A 22616-nucleotide genomic window follows, 5' to 3' on the forward strand; every position below is an offset into this window, starting at 1 on the left:
AGAGCCCTCATGTGCCTGCGAGCGACCAACAGAATGCAAGAAGCGAACAGACCGAGCAGACGTAGGACCTTGAGGACTGGAACGACGCTCCACTTCGAAACATTGGAACCAATGCCTGAATGTCCTGAATCCGCTGAGGCGGAGGGAAGGCACGATTCAACGTTGTATCCAGTACTGCCCCTATGAACAGGAGGCGCTGAGAGGGCTCTAGGTGAGATTTGGGCACATTCACTGAAAAACCCAGGTCGAACAACAACTGGGTTGTCGACCGTAGGTGATGCAACACGAGCTCCGGAGACTTGGCTTTGATCAACCAGTCGTCCAGATAAGGAAATACTGCTATCCCCTTCCTTCTGAGCTCTGCCGCAACCACCGACATCACCTTTGTGAAGACTCGAGGTGCTGAAGTAAGACCAAACAGGAGGACTGCAAACTTTTAGTGTTGCGACCCCACCACAAACCGGAGATACTTCCTGTGCAACTTGAGTATCGGGATATGAAAGTAAGCATCCTGCAAGTCGACAGACACCATCCAATCTCCATCGTTCAGCGCCAAAAGCACCTGAGCTAGGGTCAGCATCTTGAACTTCTCCTGTTTGAGGAACCAATTCAAGATCCTCAGGTCCAGGATTGGCCTCAACCGACCATCCTTCTTGGGGATCATGAAGTATCTTGAGTAACAACCCTGACCCCTCTCCTGCTCTGGAACCAACTCCACCGCACCCTTTGAAAGGAGGACTTGAACCTCCTGTTCTAGTAACAGGAGATGCTCTTCTGAACAGTAGGAAGGGCGGGGCGGGATGGGGGGGCGGAAACTCCCGAAAGGGAAGGGCATAGTCTTTCCCCACAATGCTGGTGATCCAGGAGTCTGATGTTATAACCTCCCACTTGTGGAGAAAGCTCAATAACCTCCCCCCTACAGGAGTGGAGTGAGAAGGAATTGGTGGAAGTCTAAGGCTGCTTCCCATGCTGCACCCCTCCAGAGGAAGAGGCAGAGTGCTGCTGGGCGGCTCCTCTGGTCCGGACCCTACCCCTCCCTCTGTAAGATCTATAGGAGAGAACAGAGGCGGGTTGATGCTGGAATCTCCCTCGAAAGGAGGAGGAGGAGGAACCACGACCAAATCCTCTAAACCTCCTAAAAAGTCTGGAGGAAGCAGAAGAAGAGGCTTGCAAGCCTAAAGACTTCGCAGTGGCCCTACTCTCCTTGAACCTCTCTAGAGCTGAGTCAGCCTTGGAGCCGAAACGTTTATCGCCATCGAAAGGAAGGTCCAAGAGGGTCGACTGTACATCAGAAGAGAATCCAGAGCTACGAAGCCAGGCTTGCCTCCTTGTAGCTACAGCAGTAGCCATAGCCATGGCAACAGAGTCAGTCGTATCTAACCCAGATTGAATAACTTGGGTTGCCGCTGCTTGAGCATCAGAAACCAGGCTCATTATTTCTTGAGGTACCTCAGTATGAGACAACTTTATTTCGTCCATCAGGGCGTAAATGTATCTCCCTAAAATACAGGTAGCATTAGTGGATTTCAAAGCCATGCTACATGACGAAAAAGCCTTCTTTGATGAAATGTCCATTTTCTTAGAGTCTCTATCTGAGGGCACAGCTGGAAATGATCCTGGGGCAGACCGGGCTGAGCATGAAGCCTGAACCACCAGGCTTTCAGGAGTTGGGTGCCTGGAGAGGAAGCCTGGGTCAGCAGGAGCCACTCGATATCTTCAAGCCACAGATCTATTCACCGCCAAAGATGACACCGGCTTCTTCCAAATCTCCATGATTGGATCCAACAAGGCCTCATTAAAAGGCAGAAGTGGCTCTGCAGATGTTGAGGCAGGATGCAACACTTCCGTTAAAATGTTCGGCTTAGGCTCCGACACCGGCAAAGGGAGGTCTAAAAAGTCAGCTGCTTTCCTGATGACTGAATGAAATGTTGCAGCCTCCTCCGTATACTCTCCAGGTGATGACAAGTCCCATTCAGGAGAGGTGTCCAGACCACTAGCCGTGTCTAAGCCATGGAGATCTTCTCGAGATTCCTCAATCTCTCCTTCTTCTAATGTCTGTCTCCGATATTCTTGTTCCTCAAGGAGGCGAAGAGCAAGCCTCCTCGAATGTAGTCTTTCCTCTATCCTCGGCGTCGACATGGCTTCAGCAGACGTCGAAGCCTGACGCCGCTCCTCGGATCCATCAGACGCCGGATCTAACGGCGTCTTCGGCGCCGAACGAGGAGAAGGATGGACAGAAGACTGTTCCGGCACCGGTACCACAGGTCTACTCAGCGTCACTGGCTGAGATGCTGACGCCATAGGCGCCGACGCCAAGCCCACATTTCCCATGGGAAGAAAGGGCATAAAAGGTGCCGGTCGTAATGGAGCCGGAGCACCCATATTGAAGGCCAAAGGGCCCGAAGGACCAGCCGGTCCACCACCCGGAGCCATCTGCTGAAAGATGGAGAACATCGCATTCAAGAATGCGGAACTATCGGCTCCAGGGGCCGGGTACTGAGGAGCCTGGGTTGGAGGCGACATCGACGCCGGTCCAGACGTCTGCAAAGCTGGAGAAAACTCTTGACGCCGAGGAACCTCGAACACAGAAGGAGGATTCACAGGCGACGTCGGCGAAGTCGGGGATGTCGGAGATGCTAATGGAGTTTGCGGTTGGGGAGAGATGGCGGGACTCACTTCCCAAGTCTTCCGACGTCGAGTCGAAGGTGACCTCGATCGCGATCTCTCCCTACTCGACCGGCGTCGAGATTCTCGACGGCGCCGGGAATCCCGATGATGCCGATGCAACTTCAGTGAAGACGACTTGCGATGATGTCTTTTCTCCTTTTTCTGCGACTTCGCCAAAAAGAGCTTTGCTTCTCGCTCTTTCAAAGCCTTTGGATTAATCTGTTGCCAAGAGTCACATTTGTCAACGTCGTGGTCGGAACTAAGACACCACAAACAGTCAGAATGTGGGTCCGTAACCGACATCTTGCCACCGCACTCGTTGCAGGGCTTGAATCCAGACCTTCTTTGCGACATTGTAAACTGTCTCAAAGCGAAAACAGCAAAAATAACTGTAACTACGTCGAGTAGTAACAGTAGCTCCCTCGAAGAAAAACCGTTGTTCGAATGGCATGGAAAAAAGGGAACTGACGTCGGCGAGGACCTCTTATTGCCTGTATGATGTCAGACGGCGTCGCGTGGGCAATTGTTACGTCCTCGTTGACGTGCAGAAGCTAGGAAGAAGATTTCCTTCGGATGCTGGCGCAATGGGAGTATTCAATAGGTGAGGAATCCACAGGTAGTTGTATCCATCAGAAATATAGTAAGTAAAGAAGATGTCCATGCAATGTATATACATACCTACAAAATAAAGTACTACAACAGCTACAGGCTTCCGGGGAGGAGGGAGGGTGCATGTGAAGATGCAGCACTACATGCCACAAACAGATGTACACTGGGTAACTGACATTTTCTGTTCAATGGCATGTGTAGCTGCAGATACACATGCTGTGCATAGACTGAAAAACAGTCCCTCTCCTAAGTAAGCGGCGGCTAGCCTGTAGAAGTTGGAGTAGGTTGAAATAGTGTTTTAAGCACTGCTTGACCAACATTTGCTTATTGTAGAGATAGCACATCCACAGAGTAGTGTTTAGTAAATGTGTGTGGCGTGGACCATGTGGCTGCTTTACATATGTCAGCCATTGGTATATTTCCTAAGAATACCATTGAAGCTCCTTTCTTTCTAGTAGAATGTGCTTTAGGAGTTGCTAATAGTTGCATTTTAGCTTTAAGATAGCAAGTTTGAATAGACTTTATTATCCATCTGGCCAATCCCTGTTTGAAAATAGGATTACCTTTATGAGGCTGTTGGAAAGCCACAAAAAGTTGTTTAGATTTTCTAAAATCTTTTGTTCTGTCTATATAATACATGAGAGCTCTTAAGATCAAGAGTGTAGAGAGCTCTTTCAGCAACTGAATCTGGCTGTGGAAAGAAGACTGGCAATTCAAATGACCGATTTATGTGAAACGGTGAACCCACTTTGGGTAAAAAATGTGGATTAGTCCTAAGTACAATTTTGTGTTTGTGTACTTGGAAGAAGGGTTCTTCTAAAGTGAATGCTTAAATTTCACTTACTCTTCTTAAGAAAGTAATTGCTACCAAGAAAGCAACCTTCCATGAGAGAAATTGAAGGGCGCAAGAGTGCATGAGTTCAAATGGTGGACCCGTAAGACTTGTGAGCACAAGGTTAAGATTCCATGCAGGAGCTGGTGGAGCTCTAGGTGGAATAACTCTTTTAAGGCCTTCCATAAAAGCTTTTATGACAGGAATTCTACACAGAGAGGTATGTTGTCTGTTTTGGAGGTAGGCTGATATTGCTGTCAAATGAATTTTAATAGAGGAATATGCAAGATTTGCTTTCTGTAAATGAAGCAAATAGCACACAATATCCTGAACTGATGCTTTAAGTTGATTAATGGTAATAGGTTGGCAGTAATATGCAAAATGCCTCCAGTTATTTGCTTAACACAGCCTGGTCGTAGGTTTACATGGTTGTTTTAGAATGTCCATACATTGCAATGGAAGCTGTAGGTATCCAAATTCTATGACCTCAGGAGCCCAACCGCCAGGTTGAGCATACTGGGATTGGGATGCCTGATCTGACCCTTGTTTTGGGTCAATAGGTCTGGTCAGTTTGGGAGCTTCTGATGTGGTACTACCGACAGATCTAACAATGGTGTGTACCAGTGTTGACATGCCCACGTGGGAGCTATGAGTATCATAGTGAGAGCGATGTTTCGGATTTTGTTGACCAGAAATGGAATTAGTGGAAGAGGGGGGAAAACGTAAGCAAATATCCCTGACCAATTGATCCATAGAACATTGCCCTTGAATTGAGGGTGGCGGAACCTGGATGCGAAGTTTGGGCATTTTGTGTTTTCGCTTGTTGCGAACAGGTCTATGTGTTCCCCATATGTGAAAGTACTATTGAATTACTCGTGGGTGAATCTCCCATTCATGTATTTGTTGCTGTGTCCTGCTTAAGGAGTCCGCAAGGTGGTTGTGTGTCCCTGGGATATACTCTGCTAACAGTTTAATGTGATTGTGAATTGCACATTTCCAAATTGTCTGTGCTAGAAAGGACAATTGGGATGAGTGTTCCCCCTCCCCCCCTCCGTTTTTGCAGATAACACATTGTTGTCATGTTGTCTGTTCTTATTAACACTGTTTTGTGAGTGATCTGTGTCTGACTGCTTTGAGTGCTAAAATCACTGCTAGCAATTCCAAGTGGCTTATGTGGTAAGTTTGTAGTATTGATGCCCATGTGCTAAGTTTGTTGTATTGAGTCCCATTCTCCCTGTATAGTAAGATTGTTGAGATGGGCTCCCCAACCTGTCATTGATGGATCTGTTGTGATTATGGTCTGTGGCACAGGGTCCTGAAATGGCCGCCCTTTTGATAAGTTGGTTTGGTTCCACCATTGCAGAGATTTGTAGTGTCGCAGTCCAACAACACTAGATCCTGTAGTTGACCCTGTGCCTGGGACCATTGTTGCGAGAGACACTGTTGCAGTGGTCTCAGGTTTAGATGTGCATTGGGCACTATTGCTATGCATGATGCCATCATTCCCAATCGCCTCATGACAAGCTTTACTGTGTAGTTTTGACTGACTTGCAGTTGGGATACGAGAGTGTGAAATGCTTGAATTTGTTGTGGATTTGGGTAGGCTAATGCTGACTGAGTGTTCAGAATTGTTCCTGGATATGGTTGAATTTGTGCTGGCTGAAGGTGAGATTTCTGGTAGTTGATTGTAAACCCTATCCTGTGTAGGGTATCTATTGTGTATTGCGGGTGCTGCTGGCAGTTTTGAATGGCGTTGGTTTTTATTAGCCAGTCGTCCAGATATGGGAAGACATGTATGTACTGTTTTCCAAGGTATGCTGCAACTACTGCTAGGCATTTTGTGACTACCATTGGTGCTGTTGTTACTCCAAAGGGTAGTATATTGAATTGATAGTGCTTGCCCGCTATCACAAACCTTAAGTACTTGCAGTGTGCTGGATGTATAGGAATGTGGAAGTAAGCATCTTTTAGATCTAAAGCTGTCATGAAGTCTTGTTTTTGTAACAAGGGAATGACATCCTGTCGAGTGACCATGTGGAAATGCTCTGACAGGATAAATTGATTTAGCGGTCTGAGATCGAGAATTGGCCTGAGAGTGTCATCCTTTTTTGGTATGAGGAAGTATAGAGAATATACCCCAGTCCCTTGTTGATTGATGGGAACCATCTCTATTGCACCTTTGAGTAGAAGAGACTCTACCTCTTGTTTTAACAGAGCAATGTGTTCGAGAGAAAGCCTGTGTGAACAGGGAGGAATGTTTGGTGGAGTGGAGATAAGTTCTAGGCAATAACCACTGCGGATAATTGACAGTACCCATTGATCTGTTGTAATTTGTTGCCAGTGAGGATGGAAATATTGCTGTCTTCCTCCCATAGGAGATGTATGCTGTGTGGGGATGCAGGGAAAGTCTCTGCTTTGATGAGGTGGAGGCACCTCTTGCGGCAGCGGATTTGCCTCTAGATCTGAAAGTGTGTCCTCTATAGGAGCCCCTGAAAGATCCCCTGGGATAATATTGTTGTCCCTGTTTTTGTTGGGACGTAGACGCCTCTGACGTTTTGGCTTAAACCCTCCTCTAAATTGAGGTTTAATTTGTCAATAGTTGTATCCAACTCAGTTCCAAAAAGTTGCTGTTTATTAAAAGGCATATTAAGGACCGCTTGTTGTATTTCTGGATTAAAAGCCAAAGCTCTCAACCAAGCATGCCTTCTAATCATTACACTAGTGTTAATTCCCCTAGCTGCTGTGTCAGCTGCATCTAGTGCTGATCTAATCTGATTTTTGGCAATGGCTTGTCCTTCTGCCACTACTTGCTGTGCTCTTTTTTGGTGTTCCTTTGGGAGGTATTGAAGAAACTCCTGCATCTCATCTAAATTTGCCCTGTCATACCTGGCTAAAAGAGCTTGGGAGTTGGCAATTCTCCACTGACTTGCAGCTTGAGTTGCTACTCTTTTGCCTGCTGCATCAAATTTGCGGCTCTCTTTATCAGGGGGAGGAGCATCCCCTGTGGACTAGCTATTTCCCCTTTTCCTGGCTGCACTGACCGTGATGGAATCAGGTGCCAATTGCTGTGATATAAAGACAGGATCAGATGGTGCAGCTTTATATTTTTTATTTACACTAGGTGTTAATACCCTAGCCTTCACCGGTTCTTTTAAAATGTCAGCGCCATGTTTTAACATTCCTGGTAACATTGGCAAACATAGATAATGTTTGTTAGTTGAGGAAAGAGTGTTACATAGGAAATCCTCTTCTATAGGCTCAGAATGCGTTTCTATGTTATGATAAGTGGCTGCTCTGGAAATGACCTGATTATAGGCTGTTGTATCCTCAGGTGGAGACGGCCTTGTGGGATACAAATCAGGGTCATTGGATGGAATTGGGTCAGAATCATTTATATCCAATGGATCCATGCTGTAAATATTGTCACCCATATAATCCCCATGTGAAGAAACAGTGGAATGTGTGGAAAATTGTGTGGGTGAAGGTGGTGGAGTATGAGGTGGTGGAGAAGAGGAAAGATAAGGCGAGTGTGGTGGAGAAGGCTGTTGTACAGTCTTTGGCTTCTCCATATGTTTAAAAATCTTCACTGGTGAAGGGCCAGTTTCCAAGTCTTGTTGGAATGCTAATTTCCTCTTTGTTATAGGAGGAGGAGAGGCAATACTCTTCCCTGTATCCTTCTGGATTTTAATTCTCCTTTGCCTTTGGTCCATGACCTCAAGAATTGGTCTAATGTCTCTTTCATCTGTTTCCTGTTCTGAAGATGAAACCTGTTTGCTTCCCACCAATGAATGCGCTGAAGGCTAAGTAGCAGCATGCTTTGTAGGCAAACGTTTTTTCGACTCTGAAGAGGAGCTTTGATGTTTCGGCTCCGAAGAAGAGCGTGGATGTTTTGGCTCCGATGTGGTGTGTAGCCATCTTGGTTCCGAAGTGGAGCCGAAATAGGAGTGGCAGTCTGTTCATCGGAGTGAGACTTGGCCTTTTTTGGCGTCGAACCGGAGAGTCGGTTGTCAATATGTTGTTTTCAGGTCTAACAAAGGCCTTCTGTGATATGTTTCTGATGGGAAGGGTCTGGTGTACTCACGTACTGCTCAGCAGGAAATATCTGGCTGTCCTCATCTGAATCACGGTCTGAATCATAGTCTCGGATGGAGACTCCAGTCTGGGCCTGTTCCTCACCAAAGATGTCAGACGTTTGCTCTGTGGACGTCGACGCCATCTCTAACAGTTTTGCTCGATCCCGTAATGTTTTCTTGGATATGAAGGATTGACACACCTCGCAGGTTTCTTCTTTGTGGTCCAGAGAGAGGCAGAGGTTACACACTGAATGCCGGTCGTGTAGGGGAACTTGGCGTGGCACTGAGGACAGAATAAAAATGGAGTACGATCAATGAGCCTATGACACAGTAGGTCCGAGAAGGCCGCGAGCTCCCAAAAAGGCGTTTAATCGATCCTGACGCTACCATCGGAACGAGGGTAGTCAGAAACCCATTAAAAAATGATACCAACGTTCTAGAAAAAGATAGAGAAGTTCAGATGGTACCAAACCAAAATCTACCAGAGCAAGAGGGAACACGTCCAAACCCGACGGCGGAAAGAAAACAATCTATCAAAGGACTCGGTGCCCATGTGCACTATCACTGAGAGAAGTCACTTGATCTCATGACTCGAAAAAAGTTTCTTTGAAGAAAAACAACTTGTAACACTCCAAGACCAACACTAGATATATGCACAGAATGTGTATCTGCAGCTACACATGCCAACAAACACATATATACCGACATACACATATACACATGATACTCCACCTCTTTATAGATGGCATGAATCTATATTATATATATATCTATGTACACACACACACATATATATATATATATATATATATACCAATACATAGCTACAAATATATATATATATATATTTATGTGCATTTATGTATATGTGCATGTGTAGATTAAAGTGATGTTATAGTTAGGAGAAAATGTCAGTTTCAGACATAATACATTTTAAATATATCTAAGCACTATAACACTCTGGAGTAGAATCTTACATACAGTGTGAGCTACTCACCAAAACTACTTACAGATATGTTTAGTGAAAATATGATGAGTGGAAGACTATTTTTTACAAAAGGACCCAAAGCTTTAGTTGACCAAATATTTCCTACCATCTCACGGTAGAGCTTTGAGAGACACAACTTAGAAAAGGGAGGATATTTCCTTATCACTGAGGAAGATTAAACTACACAAAAAACCTTGCCACTGTAGTCTACTTTTTCTTTTCTCAGATGCCATTTTCCCAGTCATTCAATTTGAGAACTGTTATAGCAGTCCTCCTGCAAATTTGAAGGGTAAGACTGGCAGATAATTAGAGAAAGCATTTATTCTTTACTTAAACAAGCAAATTAAAGTAGTGTTGTATTAACAAAAGGTTAACACAGTCATGTTACCAGCACACATGTTTCATACTTAAGGTATTTTGTGCTCAGAAGATCTTATCACTCTGCCCCATTCAGTTGGTGCATCTGACCGATTCTCTTACAAACCTGTAGCACATGCAAAACATATTCAATTAACAAAAACATTTAATTTAATTTAAAATTTTACTTTATGCTAAGAACCATATACTTTCCCTGAGAAAAACAAAAGTTAAAGTGGCGCTATAGTTAGGTATGGTAACAATAACTTACTTTACAATAAATAAACACATTATATATTCCCTGAAAGAAAAAATCTAGAAATTCACTGAAATAACCAATGGTTAAAGTGACATTATAGTTAGATTAAAATGTCAATTTAAACGTGTTGAACAAGTTACTTACCTTTGGTCATGATTTATCGGGTAGAGACGTATTCTAGTTGCAGATTCCTTACCTAATAATTTCCCAAGGCGATAGTCTGGATCCGGAGGTCTCTCTTAGAGCAGTACCCTTGAGCACCGTCAGGTGGCGTCGGTCGACTCTGCGTCAGATATGATGTCACGGGACATACTTAAGTGCCACCCCAGCGCACTGACGTCAGTTTCTTTTCACGACTTTGCTTCCCAGAAGTACAGAGCCATGAAGAACACCGATACTGGTGCACCAGAACTAGGGCCCCGAAAGGGAAGTTCCTGTCCCTAGAAATCAGTTTGCAGAGTTAGTCAGTAAGGAATCTGCAACTAGAATATGTCTCTACTAGATAAATTCTTACCGAACGGAAGTAACTAATTAATCTGATAGAGACTTCTAGTTGCAGATTCCTTACCTTAGAATAGATACCCAAGCAATACCATCCCTGGAGGTGGGTCGGCAAACCAAGATCATACGAGGAAGTCCTGCAGGACCGAATGGCCAAAGTAAGCATCCCTGTGGACCTGACTGTACACGCAGTAGTGCTTAGTGAGCGTGTGCAAGGGAACCAACGTTGCTACCTGACAGATATCCAATACTGGAACTCCGCATGCTAACTTAGTGGTGGCAGCTGTTGCCCTGGAAGAGTGAGCACGCAAACCCTCAGGGGGTTGCTTCTTAGCCAAAGTATAGAACATTTTAATGCAGAGAACAACCCATCTCAAGATGGTCCTTTTCTGCACTGCCCGATCTTTCTTCGCGGCCCACAAAGTCACAAAGAGTTGATCATCCATCCGGAACTCTTGAGTACCATTGAGGGAGAACGCCAATGCTCTTTTTGGGTCAAGGTGGTGAAGTCTCTCCTCTTCCTCGGGGTTGTGGGAGCGCGTAAAAAGTAGGCAATGTAATGGATTGGCCTATTTCAAGGGTGTGACTACTTTAGGGAGAAAAGAAGCCCTAGTACGAAGCAACACCTTGTCTGGGCGGATGGAAGGGAAAGGTGGCTTAGAAGAAAGAGCCTGTAACTCACACACACTGTGGGCAGAGGAGATAGCCACAAGGAAGGATTGTTTTCAATGTAAGCAGAAAAATTGGACAATTGTGAAGTGGATGAAAGTTGTTCCATCAACAGGCGTGTACCATTTTAGTGGAGGGATGCCTGGCTGCCAAAATAACATTGCAGACTTCGGGCGGGAAGGTCAAAAGCTGTTAACTGCCACTGCTCAATCTTCACGCGAGAAGTCAGAGACTGGACAGCTTCGGGTAGAGAATCGGCCCCTCTGCTGCAAAAGAAGATCCTCCCAAAGTGGCAGTCTGATCGGAGGATCGATGGCCATGCTCAAGAGCTCAGGATACCATACTCTTTGTGCTCAGTCCGGAGCCACAAGAATGACTTGGACCCAGTCATCCTTGATCTTCAGAACTCTGGGCAGAAGTGGTATGACGCAAAGGCTTAAAAGGAGGCCTGAGTTCCACTCAAGACGAAAAGTGTCGCCGAGCGAGTGCAGCCTTGGAAACTCCAAGACGCAATACAGCTGACATTGCGTGTTTTCAGCAGAGGCCAACAGATCTAACCAAGGCCCTCCCTAATGCTGAAAGAGACCTTCTTACACCTCTGGATAGAGACGCTATTCGTGATCGACCAGGCATTCACAGCTGAGTTTGTCCGTTCTGATGTTCAGAGAGCCCGCCAGATGTTGAACCATATGCCCTAAGGTTCCTGCCGTGTCCAGAGGCGAACAGCCTACTGACAAAAGGTCCACGACCCCACTCTGCCCTGTTTGTTGCAGTACCACAGGGCTGTGGTGTTTCAGTGAACGCCTGCACCACTTTCCCTTTGAGAGAGAGAAGGAATGCTTTTAATGCGAGTCTGATTGCCCTGAGCTCCGAAAGGTTGATGAGGAGCTCAGACTCTGCCAGACACCACACTCCTATGATCTACATCCCTCCCATATGGTCGCCCCATCCCAGGAGTGACACATCGGTCACTGCAGTCACATCTGGTTGGGTAAGGGACAGGATCTGCCTCTGACCCAATCGCAGTTCAATAGCCACCACTGCAGATCTTGCACGGTACCCTCTGAGATCTGGACCATGTCGGAGAGATTCCCCGAATGCTGTGCCAACTGGAACTTCAGGTCCCACTGCAGAGCCTACATATGCCATCCATTTGGCATGAGTCACTAGCAGGGTGCAGGAGGCCATGAGGCCCAGTAGCCTCAGAGTCATTCTCGCTGAAATCCGGAATAGAGGCAGAAACATCGCTTTCATAGCCTGAATATCCTGGACTCACAATTCGGGAGAATAGGCCCGAAATGCACTGTGTCCAGAACAGCTCAGATGAAAGGGAGCATCTGAGATGGAGTCAGGGCTGACTTCAGCACGTGTATAGTGAACCCCAGCGAATGCAGGAGGTCTACCGAAGTCTGGAGGTGGGAGACGACAGCAGGGGGCAAGCTCATCTTCAATAGCCAGTGCTCGAGTTGGGGGAAGACTGAAACCCTCAACTTGCGCAGATGAGCTGCGACCACCACCATCACTTTTGTGAACACCCGAGGCGGCGCTGGGAAGGCCAAAAGGGAGAATGGTAAATTGAAAATGCCTGTGACCTACCACCAACCAAAAGTAACGTCTGTGGGCAGGCAGGATGGGAATATGGAAATCAGTATCCTGCAAGTCGAATGCTACTATCCAGTCTCCATGGGTCCAGTGCCGATAGGACCGGCGCAAGAGTGAGCATTTTGAACTTCTCCTTCCTGAGGAAGGGCTTGAGGGACCAGAGGTCAGGGAGAGGAGGCCCTTGTCCTTCATGGGCACCAGAAAGTAGCATGAATAACATCCACAAACTACTTCTGGCAAAGGGACCCTCTCTATGGCCTAGAGAGCCGTAACCTCCTCGTAGAGATTTGACAGGTGATCCTCTGTCATGCGATCATAGGGTGGTGGCATGGAGGGAGGGGTAGTATTGAAGGGGAGGAAGTAGCCCTTTCTGATTATTTGCAAAACCCACCTGTCTGATGTGATGGTGGTCGTGGCAAGTGAAGGCGAATCCTGCTGCCAACTGGTCCCTGCTGGGGAAGCGCCGGATCAGGAGGGCTCGGAGGCTGCATCAGGGGGCGAAAATCAGACTGAGGAAGCGAGGGGCAGCTGAGAGAACAAGGGACAGAGCTGTAGCCCGAGACTCCATAAAATGCTCGAGCACCAAGTCTGGTTTGTCCCCGAAGAGACCTGTGCCATCAAAAGGCACGTCCATCAGAGTGGATTGGACATCCCATGAAAAGCCAGATGTATGCAATCAGGCATGATGTCTCAAAGCCACCGTTGACACAACCATTCTGCCCAGAGAGTCAGTTGTATCCAGCCCACATGTGATGGGGAACTTTGCCGTGCCTCATACATCAGCAACAGATTGGTAGAGAATGGCTCGGGCCTCCTCCGGGACCTGTGGCAGCACTTGTGCAACTGTGTCTCAAAGTGTGGGTGTAGCAGCCCAAATGGCATGCGGTGTTCACCGACCGCAATGCCAGGCTAGAGGAATAAAACAACTTCTTCCCAAGATGGTCTAGCCTCTCTGATTCCCTATCAGAGGGAGCGGAAGGGATTGAGCCATGGGAAGTTGAGGCTTGGATGACCAAACACTCCATGGTGAGTGTTTGGTCAGGAAAGCTGGGTCGTTAGGAGCAGTAATATGGTGGTGGGAGACTGTCCTGTTAACAAGGGCCCCGGTGCTGTGCTTGGACCATGTTCCCAGCAGGATATCAGTGAGGGCTTTGCTAAAGGACAAAAGGGGATCTGATGTGGAAGCCCCAGGTTTAAGCACCTCAGTCAGAAGGTTAGTCCTGACAGCCACCGAAGGCAGCTCAAGGCCCAAGACCTTGGCTGCTCTTCTTACCTCCACGGAGTAAGGAGCTCCCTCAGCTGTAGCCATGGTATTGGGCGAAAGCATACCAGCATCAGGTACGGTATCCAACCCACTGGCTTCACCCAGTTCCTGAGCCTAGTCCGTAGGATCTTCCAGCTAGTAGTCTAAGCTTGAAGACCCTCGCTAAATTCAGACCAATAAGAATAAGAGTCTAAATCCACTCTAGGGACCAAAGGCCCTGCCATAGACGGAACTTGCGTTGAGCAATGTCTTTCCGGCTCCGTGTCAGATTCGGCAATGAGTACAGAGTCAATGCCGCCCATGGGCCCGAACGGCATCTAAAGCTTCGACATCTGAACCGACATTGAGAAAGGTCGCGGTACGAACGACGCAGGTTCTTATCCAGAAGCGGATCCTTGGGTGCCCCTCGGAGCTGAGGCCGAAGCCACCAGGGCGGAAACCAAAGGGGCCCCTGCCAACCCAGTGGGGCCCGAGGGCTCCCCAACAGGGTTGGCCTGCTGCTCAAAAATGAGGAGCATGGCCTTGTAAAACTCTTTGAGATGGGCAGGGTGGTTCTGGCTCCCAAAAAGTTGGCGAGGTGCGGAACCAACCCAGAAATAGGCTCCAAAGATGGAGGCATAAGGAGGATGCTCCTTGATCCGCGTCGTCTGACTGACAGGGTGAAGTCGAAGAACGATTGTGCTTCTTGGACTTCGTCGTCTTACCCAAATGTCCCAAAGATTTAGGAAATGACGAAGAGTGGTGGTGATGGCTCTGCCAGTGGTCTCAGGACGTTCCTCTCAACAGACTGGGAGCAAGGTGGAGCCAGACCCCAGGCTGCGAGCAGCTTCAGGGACCACTCCTTCAAAGCCTTCAGGTTCATAGCCCGGCAGTTGGAGCATGACTTCTGGTTGCGGTCACGCTCCAAGCACCACAAACACACCAGGCGCGGATTCGTCACCATCATAAGGTGGCAGGAGTCGCAGGGCTTGAAGTCGGTCTTCTTGGACATCCTCAATGCACCAGAAAATTCCAAAAACATTGGTAAAAAGTAAAAAATCCAGGTAAAAAGTGACTGAGGGTAGCGCTTCTCTGGATCTGTGTGTAGGCTGGTGCAGAAAGAAAAGAACTGATGTCAGCACGCCAGGGTGGTGCTTAAGTATGACACGCGACATCATATCCAGCAACTATGACGGATGCGTAGTTGACTGACGCCACCTGACAGTGCGCAAGGGTACTGCTCGAAGAAAAATCTCCAGATCCAATGTGACGCCTGGAGAAATTCTAAGGTAAATATTCTGCAACCAGAAGTCTCTATCAGATATTTTTAACTTAGAAAAACACTGAAAATCACCAGTTCTAGTTAACTCAAGAAACTATAATTTGCGCCCCGCCATGCACAGTATTGTCTTCCTGAATGTCATTTCCTTTGTCATCACTGATGTTGTCAATGATGTCTTAGAACACAATATGTGACGTTGCAAGCCATGCATAGCAAGAACGCAAGTTTATTGTTACTTCAGTTAACTATAACTGCTGAATTTCAGTATTGCTTCAGGACAAAAAGTTAAGTTGAAACTAACATTTTCACCTATGTAGTCACTTTAACCACTGGTTATTTCTGTTGAATTTCTAGGCTTTTTTTTTGTTTTTTACATAAAATAATATTTTATTACCAAACCTTACTGTAGGAACTTTGGCTATGTGTGGCCTGGAGTTGGCTGTGGGCCTGGCCTATGGCCATATCCCCTGGAGTACCCCTGCACCTTGCCCCACTCTACATGGTTTTTGCCAAGCGCAGTTTGGGTTAGTCACAGAATCAACTGCCCACATGTGGCAAAACTGCCACAGACACTCACACCTCGCACTTTTCTAAAAAAAAAATACGTTTTTAAAAAGTGTTTTTTTCGATTGTCGAGGTCTCTCACAAGAGCCTGCTCGTTCCCCTGTGCCATCACAGGACTTTCACAGGCATAAGTGGGTCGCGCTGGCGACAAAATGATTGAAGCAACCATCATTTTTTTTTTGTTATTTACCCCATTATACCTCAATGTCCGCGTGATCTGTAATTGTGAGCGCAACATTTCTCTTGAAGTTGTGGCCATCCAATGAGAGCACAAGCCCCCAACAGGGCGCGCAGGAGCCTTTTTCCCCAGCTGGAGCAAGGCAGCCAAAAAGAATAAAAGCCACCTTGCCAAAAATACTGCTTTATTTGTAGTTGTTTATACCTCTTTTGCCCCAGAACCACGTGAGTAACCTATGAAAGAGAAAGTTCTGAGGCACTCATCAACCAAAGTATATCCCTCACTGGATACCAAAGAAAACAAACAAAACGGTTCGATCCTAAATAAAGCAAAAGAGCCATGTGGGTGGCATCCATAATATTCTGTGGCAGCCATCACTACAGTCCTTGATTAGGGTCAACATGGAAATAATTTGGCAAGGTACATAAAGAAATCAGCAAAACATTTGAATAAAATGATTCGTACTCTGCAAAAGATTCATAATGCAACTACATAAATGAAAAATAAACTTCAACCTTTTAATGCCGTTTAGCTTTTTAATAATGATTTTAGTCAAAAGGTTAGTTTTCAAAACCTTCAGCTATTGTGAAAACCTAAATAATAAGTGGAGGGAAACCTCAAACAGAACAAAGTTCAAATCTGGCAGTACCTCTTTTCAGAGTGAGTTACTAGTGATGCCTATTGTCAATATTGCACTGTAAATAAAATTCACGTATTTAAAATAAAATGTTTTTACAACTTAAAAAGTAAGCAAAATAAAGAGTTTGGTACTTTGAAATCAAAACTAAAAATGTGCTCTCTTGAATAGAAAACAAAAAAACTGACTACCATTTTTACTGCATTATGAACAGATAAGATTATCAACAACAATTAAATAATGATTGTGCCTTTTTAGTGAACGCAATAAATGTAATTTCTCCTAAGCATTTTCGGGTTGTTTTGGCTGTCTGAGCTGTAACCTAAAACTAAAGCCATCATCCCTAACCAGAAAAGCAAAAAAGCAACAACAAAAAAATGTCAATAATGGCAAACCTTTTTGCATAAAACTGCTAGAATAAAAATATCTTTCATCGATTATTCTTTGTGTACTTGTGTTACACTTTAATTAAATTATAAAGCAGAACAGGGGAGTCCTTCTTTTGTCATGCTCTTATACAGAGGGATGTCAGGAAGGTCACTCTACTACATAGATGTGTGTGTGATAGGACGAATGGGAGGTAATAGCAAAAGATATATACTCTGCGTAACACTCGTAAAGGGTAGAAGAGTGCCCCTTCGAAAAAGACGTTCTCCTGTGAGGTAAATGGTGGTCTCCAAAATCGCCCAAAAGAGTATCCTTTTCTAAAATAGACTTCTTACATATGCTTAACATGCACCAAAATATAAGCAGTGCAAAAATATGCAAGGCCCGGATGACTGGGCGTTAACTGAAGAGTTTTAAATTTTCAATGCAAACTCCTATCCCACAGCCTTTGTAGGACTCTCAAATAGACTTAGAAAAAATAACAAAAAGCACAAGATATGTCTTAAAAACGTGAAAAGAAGATTGCCACTTGGGTTGCTTCTCAATTTCTTCACTGGGCTTTAAGGTTTCATCCTTTCCCAGCAAACTATACATGCAAACCTCCAATCTACTCCATTCTAGGTCCCCCTTCACACAGCAGCACGAGTTCTTATTTGCCAGGCAAAGTGGGTGTCAGGAATTCAAACTTTGGTACTCACATGGTGGAGATGACGAGGTAAAGGCAAAGGAAAAAGGTAAAGGCTTTCTTGCACACAGAGAAAAATAAGGGCATGTTTCAGATCATTACATATCTATGCATATTCTCACACTTCACGAACAGCGTTAACTCTTAAATAACTAACAAAAAAAGTTCTAGGAAAAGCAGCAAACCCTTTGTTTCCTTTCTGCTGAAAACAGTGTAATAGCGATTTGAACGCACTGTTCATTAACTTCTGCAGATTTAGATTCCACAGTAAAGTCAAAGTGTTTTACAGCTGTATTTTGATCTCCTCCATAACCTCTGGAGCTTCTTTGTCTTCTACTGTCTCTGACAGGCACTCCTCGTGAGCCACCGTCTCTTTCTCAGGTGTGGTCCCGTTTGGTAATAAGTCTCCGCCGTTTAGAAACCCGTTCTCTCTGATCTCGGAGATTGCCATGGCTTCGTTAATCTTACACTCGGTTTGCTCCTCGTTGACATTGTCAAGGTTTCTCAGGATCAGTGGGAGTTTCGAGTCCGCCACAGAGTTCTCCAGCAAGGCAATGTTGCTCTCTTCGTAAACTGGGAGAGGCGCATTGTCCTCCATTTGCTTCGTGTAGTGCACTCTATTTTCGGTTGCGCTTTTGACTGCCTTTTCCAAGATCTCTTTCTCCACTGATCGCAGCTTGATGGCCATTTTTGCGTGACAGGTAAGGTCATCCTGCTCTAATAAGAATTTGTCATCCTGAAACGAGATGAAGTCAAATGTTTGAAATATGAAACCATGCTAATGAAATTATTAATCATATGTTATAACATTCATGTAAAACCATGCTAATGTATATCCAGTCTGCTAACTTTTTTCAATTATTCTTAGTTCCACAAAACAATCTTGGCTGGTCAGCAACGCACGTGGATGATCAAAGTGATACATGTTCCTGCATTTTTTATTCCAGAATTCTAAAGATGTTTTTCTCTGGATGGTGCATTCATGTAAAAAATGTAGTATGTTGTGACTAATTTTCGATAGACGTTTCAAGGAATATCATTTCTTCCAGTATGAAGATAAGACCCTCTTATCTTATTCGTTTGCCGCGATCAGTTCCTAAACCACGTGCGTCAACATTTGATCTTAAATGGGCACTGTACTTTCAGAAGAACATAGTTAACAAGTGTATATTTTATAATTATGTGTTATTAATAGTTACATCACTATTTCCATAATCAAAAATCTGTAAAAATTCAAATGTATTAACAAAAGGAGTTGCTGGCTACCAAGAGTTTTAAAGACCCCAAAATACATACTGAACTACACACTGTGTGTTATGAAACGGATTCCATTTCACAGTTGTTGAGTAACATTTGATATGTAGCTCTGAATATATTTCTGCGTGTAGCATTTACTTTCTAGAAATCTGCAGTGGAACCAGAACAATAGTAACTGTTCTAAACAGTAAAAATTAAACCAAAGGAAAACTTTTGATTGCTCTCCCTCTTCATTTTGCGTTAAATGCATCTGAGGAGCGAGAAGGGATGGGAAGAATTCTGGCTGCCTGGACTGCTACCTTTTGCTGGTTGTTAGCCCTCAGGATCAAGTTCTGCTTATTCCAAGGCTCCAGGTTTCGCTTTGCCTGAATGGGTTAAGGTAGTGTTTTATTTCAAGGAGAGGTGGGTGGAATGTTTCACTCCACCCGCGGAACCGGAGAGACATGGTGACTTTGCGTTATCCTTGTAATGTGCAGTTCTGGCAAAATTCCAGCAATCGCCACGAGGAGGAATTTTTACCCCACAAGGGTCCAGGATTTTGAGCTGGCAAGCAAGATTTTACACCCCCTAGTGTGATTTTTAAACGCGGGCAGTGGCGATCACATGGATGTTTGAGAAGAATTTGATGCCACCCGAGTAGGTTTTCTACTCGAGCGGCAGCAAAATCATCCTAAACGGCCGCATGCTCTTGCGCACCACATGGTGTCTTTCTCACTGATTTTTGTAATTTTTTTTTTAGCTCTGCTTATGCAACTGGTACTAAATTACAATGCGCGCTAAACACTGGGCATATTTTTCACATGCGGGAGGAACCTCACTGAGTTTTTATCTAACCCTGTGGAATTCCAGAGTGAAACTTCGCAAGTTCCACCCATCCCTAATTTCAAGCTGAATCTGATAATCGAGCATCCTCTCACTGCACATACAATTTAAAGTCGGCCATTTCTTTATGACCTAATGCGTCTTTGTATTAGACATGGTTTCGTAAACATGGGAGCAGGGCTACAAACTCATAACAAAGCCCCCCATGGCAACCTCGGATTACTATTCCACAATAATGATGCACATTCATCCTACCTGCATTTCTTCACTGTTGCAACTTTACATTATTTTACCACAGATTTTCTACACGGGGCGATTGTCTGAAGCTTACGTTCTGAATGGTTGGCATCTCCACTGCTTCCATTTTAAGGAAACACAATAAACTCAATTAATTATTTGCAAAAATCAGAATTTCCTTGATCTATACTATACTGTCAGTAAAGACTTTGCTCGGACATCCTCTCTCAATGGATGATGATCATCAGTACCCCTGACTTGTGCCTGGGAGTGACTTGGACTCAGGCCGAAAATGTCATGCAAACGGTTTACTGAAAAGCATATTAGCATTCATTCCAAAATCCAGCTTGTGACACTGGACTTCAAAGAATGTTCACACTTATGCCAATGCAAGAGAGCAACCCAAAGTTCAAGCAGCCCTGACAAGTGTCACTCATCAGGGGTTAGACTAACGCAATCTGTGAATTTCCCTCCATTGCCGCAAGGTCTCAGAATGCTCTCACGTTTATCATCTGTTTAGCTGACAGTATGCCCTATAATCCAATCACAACCTCTGGTTCATGCTCCTGCTGCCTCATGCAGCCAATGTGTGGTTGGTGGGGATTCTCTGCTGATGGCCCTACCCCCTTGAGAGGGGCTGAGTTACTGATTGGATTACAGCTACCACCACTGACTCTGCATGGGCATGCGTGTGGTTTCCCAGTTACTGCTCCTGCCACTTCTCACTGTCCAGGCTCATGGTCTAGTTCATGCAGACTTCCCTTATCTGCTGGCTCCCAAGAACGTTCCCCTTTCCCACTGCTCTCGGAGAAGCAACAAGAGGCTTCCTGCTCGCAGTGATCCTTCCGTCCCTTGCTACCCACGTCCTAACAACCGTCTGCCTGAGACCATAGCCCGGCTCACCTTTTGCAAGTCTCCCAGCGCTGCATTTTTTTGGGCCAGTTTTATATAGCACAAACTCGACCCAAAGATATTGGAATGGTTTACATGAGCGCCAGTTATGTTACACAAGGACACATTCATTTTTGGTAGGCACAGGGAGATTAAGAGATTTTCCCAGAATCACAGGATGTTGAGCCAATGCTGAGACTCAAACCTGGCTCCCCAGATCCAAAGTTAGCAGCTCTGGCTGTTACACCACATCCTCTCCCAGTGAACTTTTGAATATCTTAGATGAGGCCAGGTGATGTCTGCGCAATGTCGCGAACAACAGTGGCAGGTCTCCGAGGTACACTTCTGGGGATGCTGCATGTGTAAATGATATGGTTTATTAATCTAAAAAACACTGGGTAAGTAATACTGGTCACATTGATTTGGAAACACTGGGTAATTAATACTGGTCACATTGATTTGGTCTTAAAGACTGCTACAAATAACAGTGCAAGTGTAAGTTTAAAATCAGCCTTCACTGTAAATTTTAGAAGTCAATGTGAAAATAATTGGGTTTAATGCAACCATACTTTTGGCTGGAGTGTGTTTTTTTTGTGTAAATGTCCTTTTTATTACCCACAGGTAAGGACCAGATGCAGTTTACAGGCGACGTTACAGAAAGGAAGACATACAGCTGGGATTACTATCTCAAAGAAATTTAGAGGCTGGTGTTTTCCCATTTCTTTCACCGACTACTCTTCGTGCTTCTGTGTCTGAGCACCATGGGGTCAAGGTGAAATTACGTCAAGCCCGCTTAACTATTGGGCGTCTGAGACCTGCACCATTCAACTCACATCATCACCATCTAACTGTGGCTACAGCTATGAAAAGCAGCGGGAATCGTGCCTAGAAGTAAAGCTGCCGAGCTGTGGTGTGTGAGGACCTGTCTGCGTAATGTCAACCTATAGGCACCTCGACCCTGATTGAACCAGCGTCGGGACGGGAGAGCAATAAACAGGCCTCCCTGGAGAGTTCACGAAGGAAGCATGACGCAGGCAGATGAGGAGAGAAAACACGTGGAGAAAAGAAACACGAAGAGAAGGAGAGTGGAAAGGATAAAGGGGATGGAGCTTGTGAAGACGAGTGTAGAAAATGACAAAAGCAAAAGGAATGTAGAAAATCAATGAGGAAGAATGTAGGAGAAGAAACAGAAGTAACAAAGGAAAATGGAGATAGATAATCACAAGAGGTATGGGCGAAGAGGAGGAATGAGAGGGCAAAAGTGAATCTGAGCAAGTTAGTCAATTACAATTTCAACTAGAGAGCGCCTCAAACCCATTTTTAGGCACTTAAGCGCCGCAGGGGTCCTTGATGCCTCTGACTGAAGTAATAACTATGGGACATGGCACAGTTTCTGGGACATGACACCGTTTCTGGGACATTAAAATGCGCACTAATACTTCAAACAAAGGGTCATTAATGTGAGCAGACATTTTGCGTCAACTTAGACTTATCTGCTGAAGAGAACTTTGCATTGTCCAAATTAGCATTTTGCTTAGGTAGGTATGATACTGTACAAATGCTAGCCAAATGTCATTCTGTAATTTCACGCGGTTCCAGTAAATGGGTGTCATGCCAGATCGAAAAAAAATATTCAAAATGATGTTTTGTCTAATAGTGCTTTTTTGGTCATTTAATTTCTGATACTTGTGTGTCCCACTTTAGTTGTCTTATTTAAGATGATGTTAGTTGTCTGGCTTGCTACTTTGATTTCATTTCGCAGGAGTGTAACAGTAGCGTTCTCTCATTCTCTGTACCTCTGGACCACTGTTTGGAACCACGCATGCATGTACTATGAGGAGCTACTGATCCATATACTCCGAAAAACCACTGATAC

At 45.1% G+C, this 22616-nt stretch overlaps 1 protein-coding gene across 2 annotated transcripts in view; it reads right to left on the reverse strand.

The window, feature by feature from the left end:
* Positions 1-16340: 16340 nt before the first annotated feature.
* Positions 16341-22616, reverse strand: part of SETD3 (SET domain containing 3, actin N3(tau)-histidine methyltransferase) — a 387484-nt gene continuing 381208 nt past the window's right edge. For both annotated transcript variants that reach the window (XM_069208287.1, XM_069208286.1), the window contains exon 13: positions 16341-18269. In XM_069208287.1, the coding sequence (XP_069064388.1) occupies positions 17817-18269 (453 nt within the window). In that variant the 3' untranslated portion in view covers positions 16341-17816. The remainder of the gene's footprint in view (positions 18270-22616) is intronic.

Source organism: Pleurodeles waltl, chromosome 9 (genome assembly GCF_031143425.1).
Source record: "Pleurodeles waltl isolate 20211129_DDA chromosome 9, aPleWal1.hap1.20221129, whole genome shotgun sequence".
NCBI classification, from domain to species: domain Eukaryota; kingdom Metazoa; phylum Chordata; class Amphibia; order Caudata; family Salamandridae; genus Pleurodeles; species Pleurodeles waltl.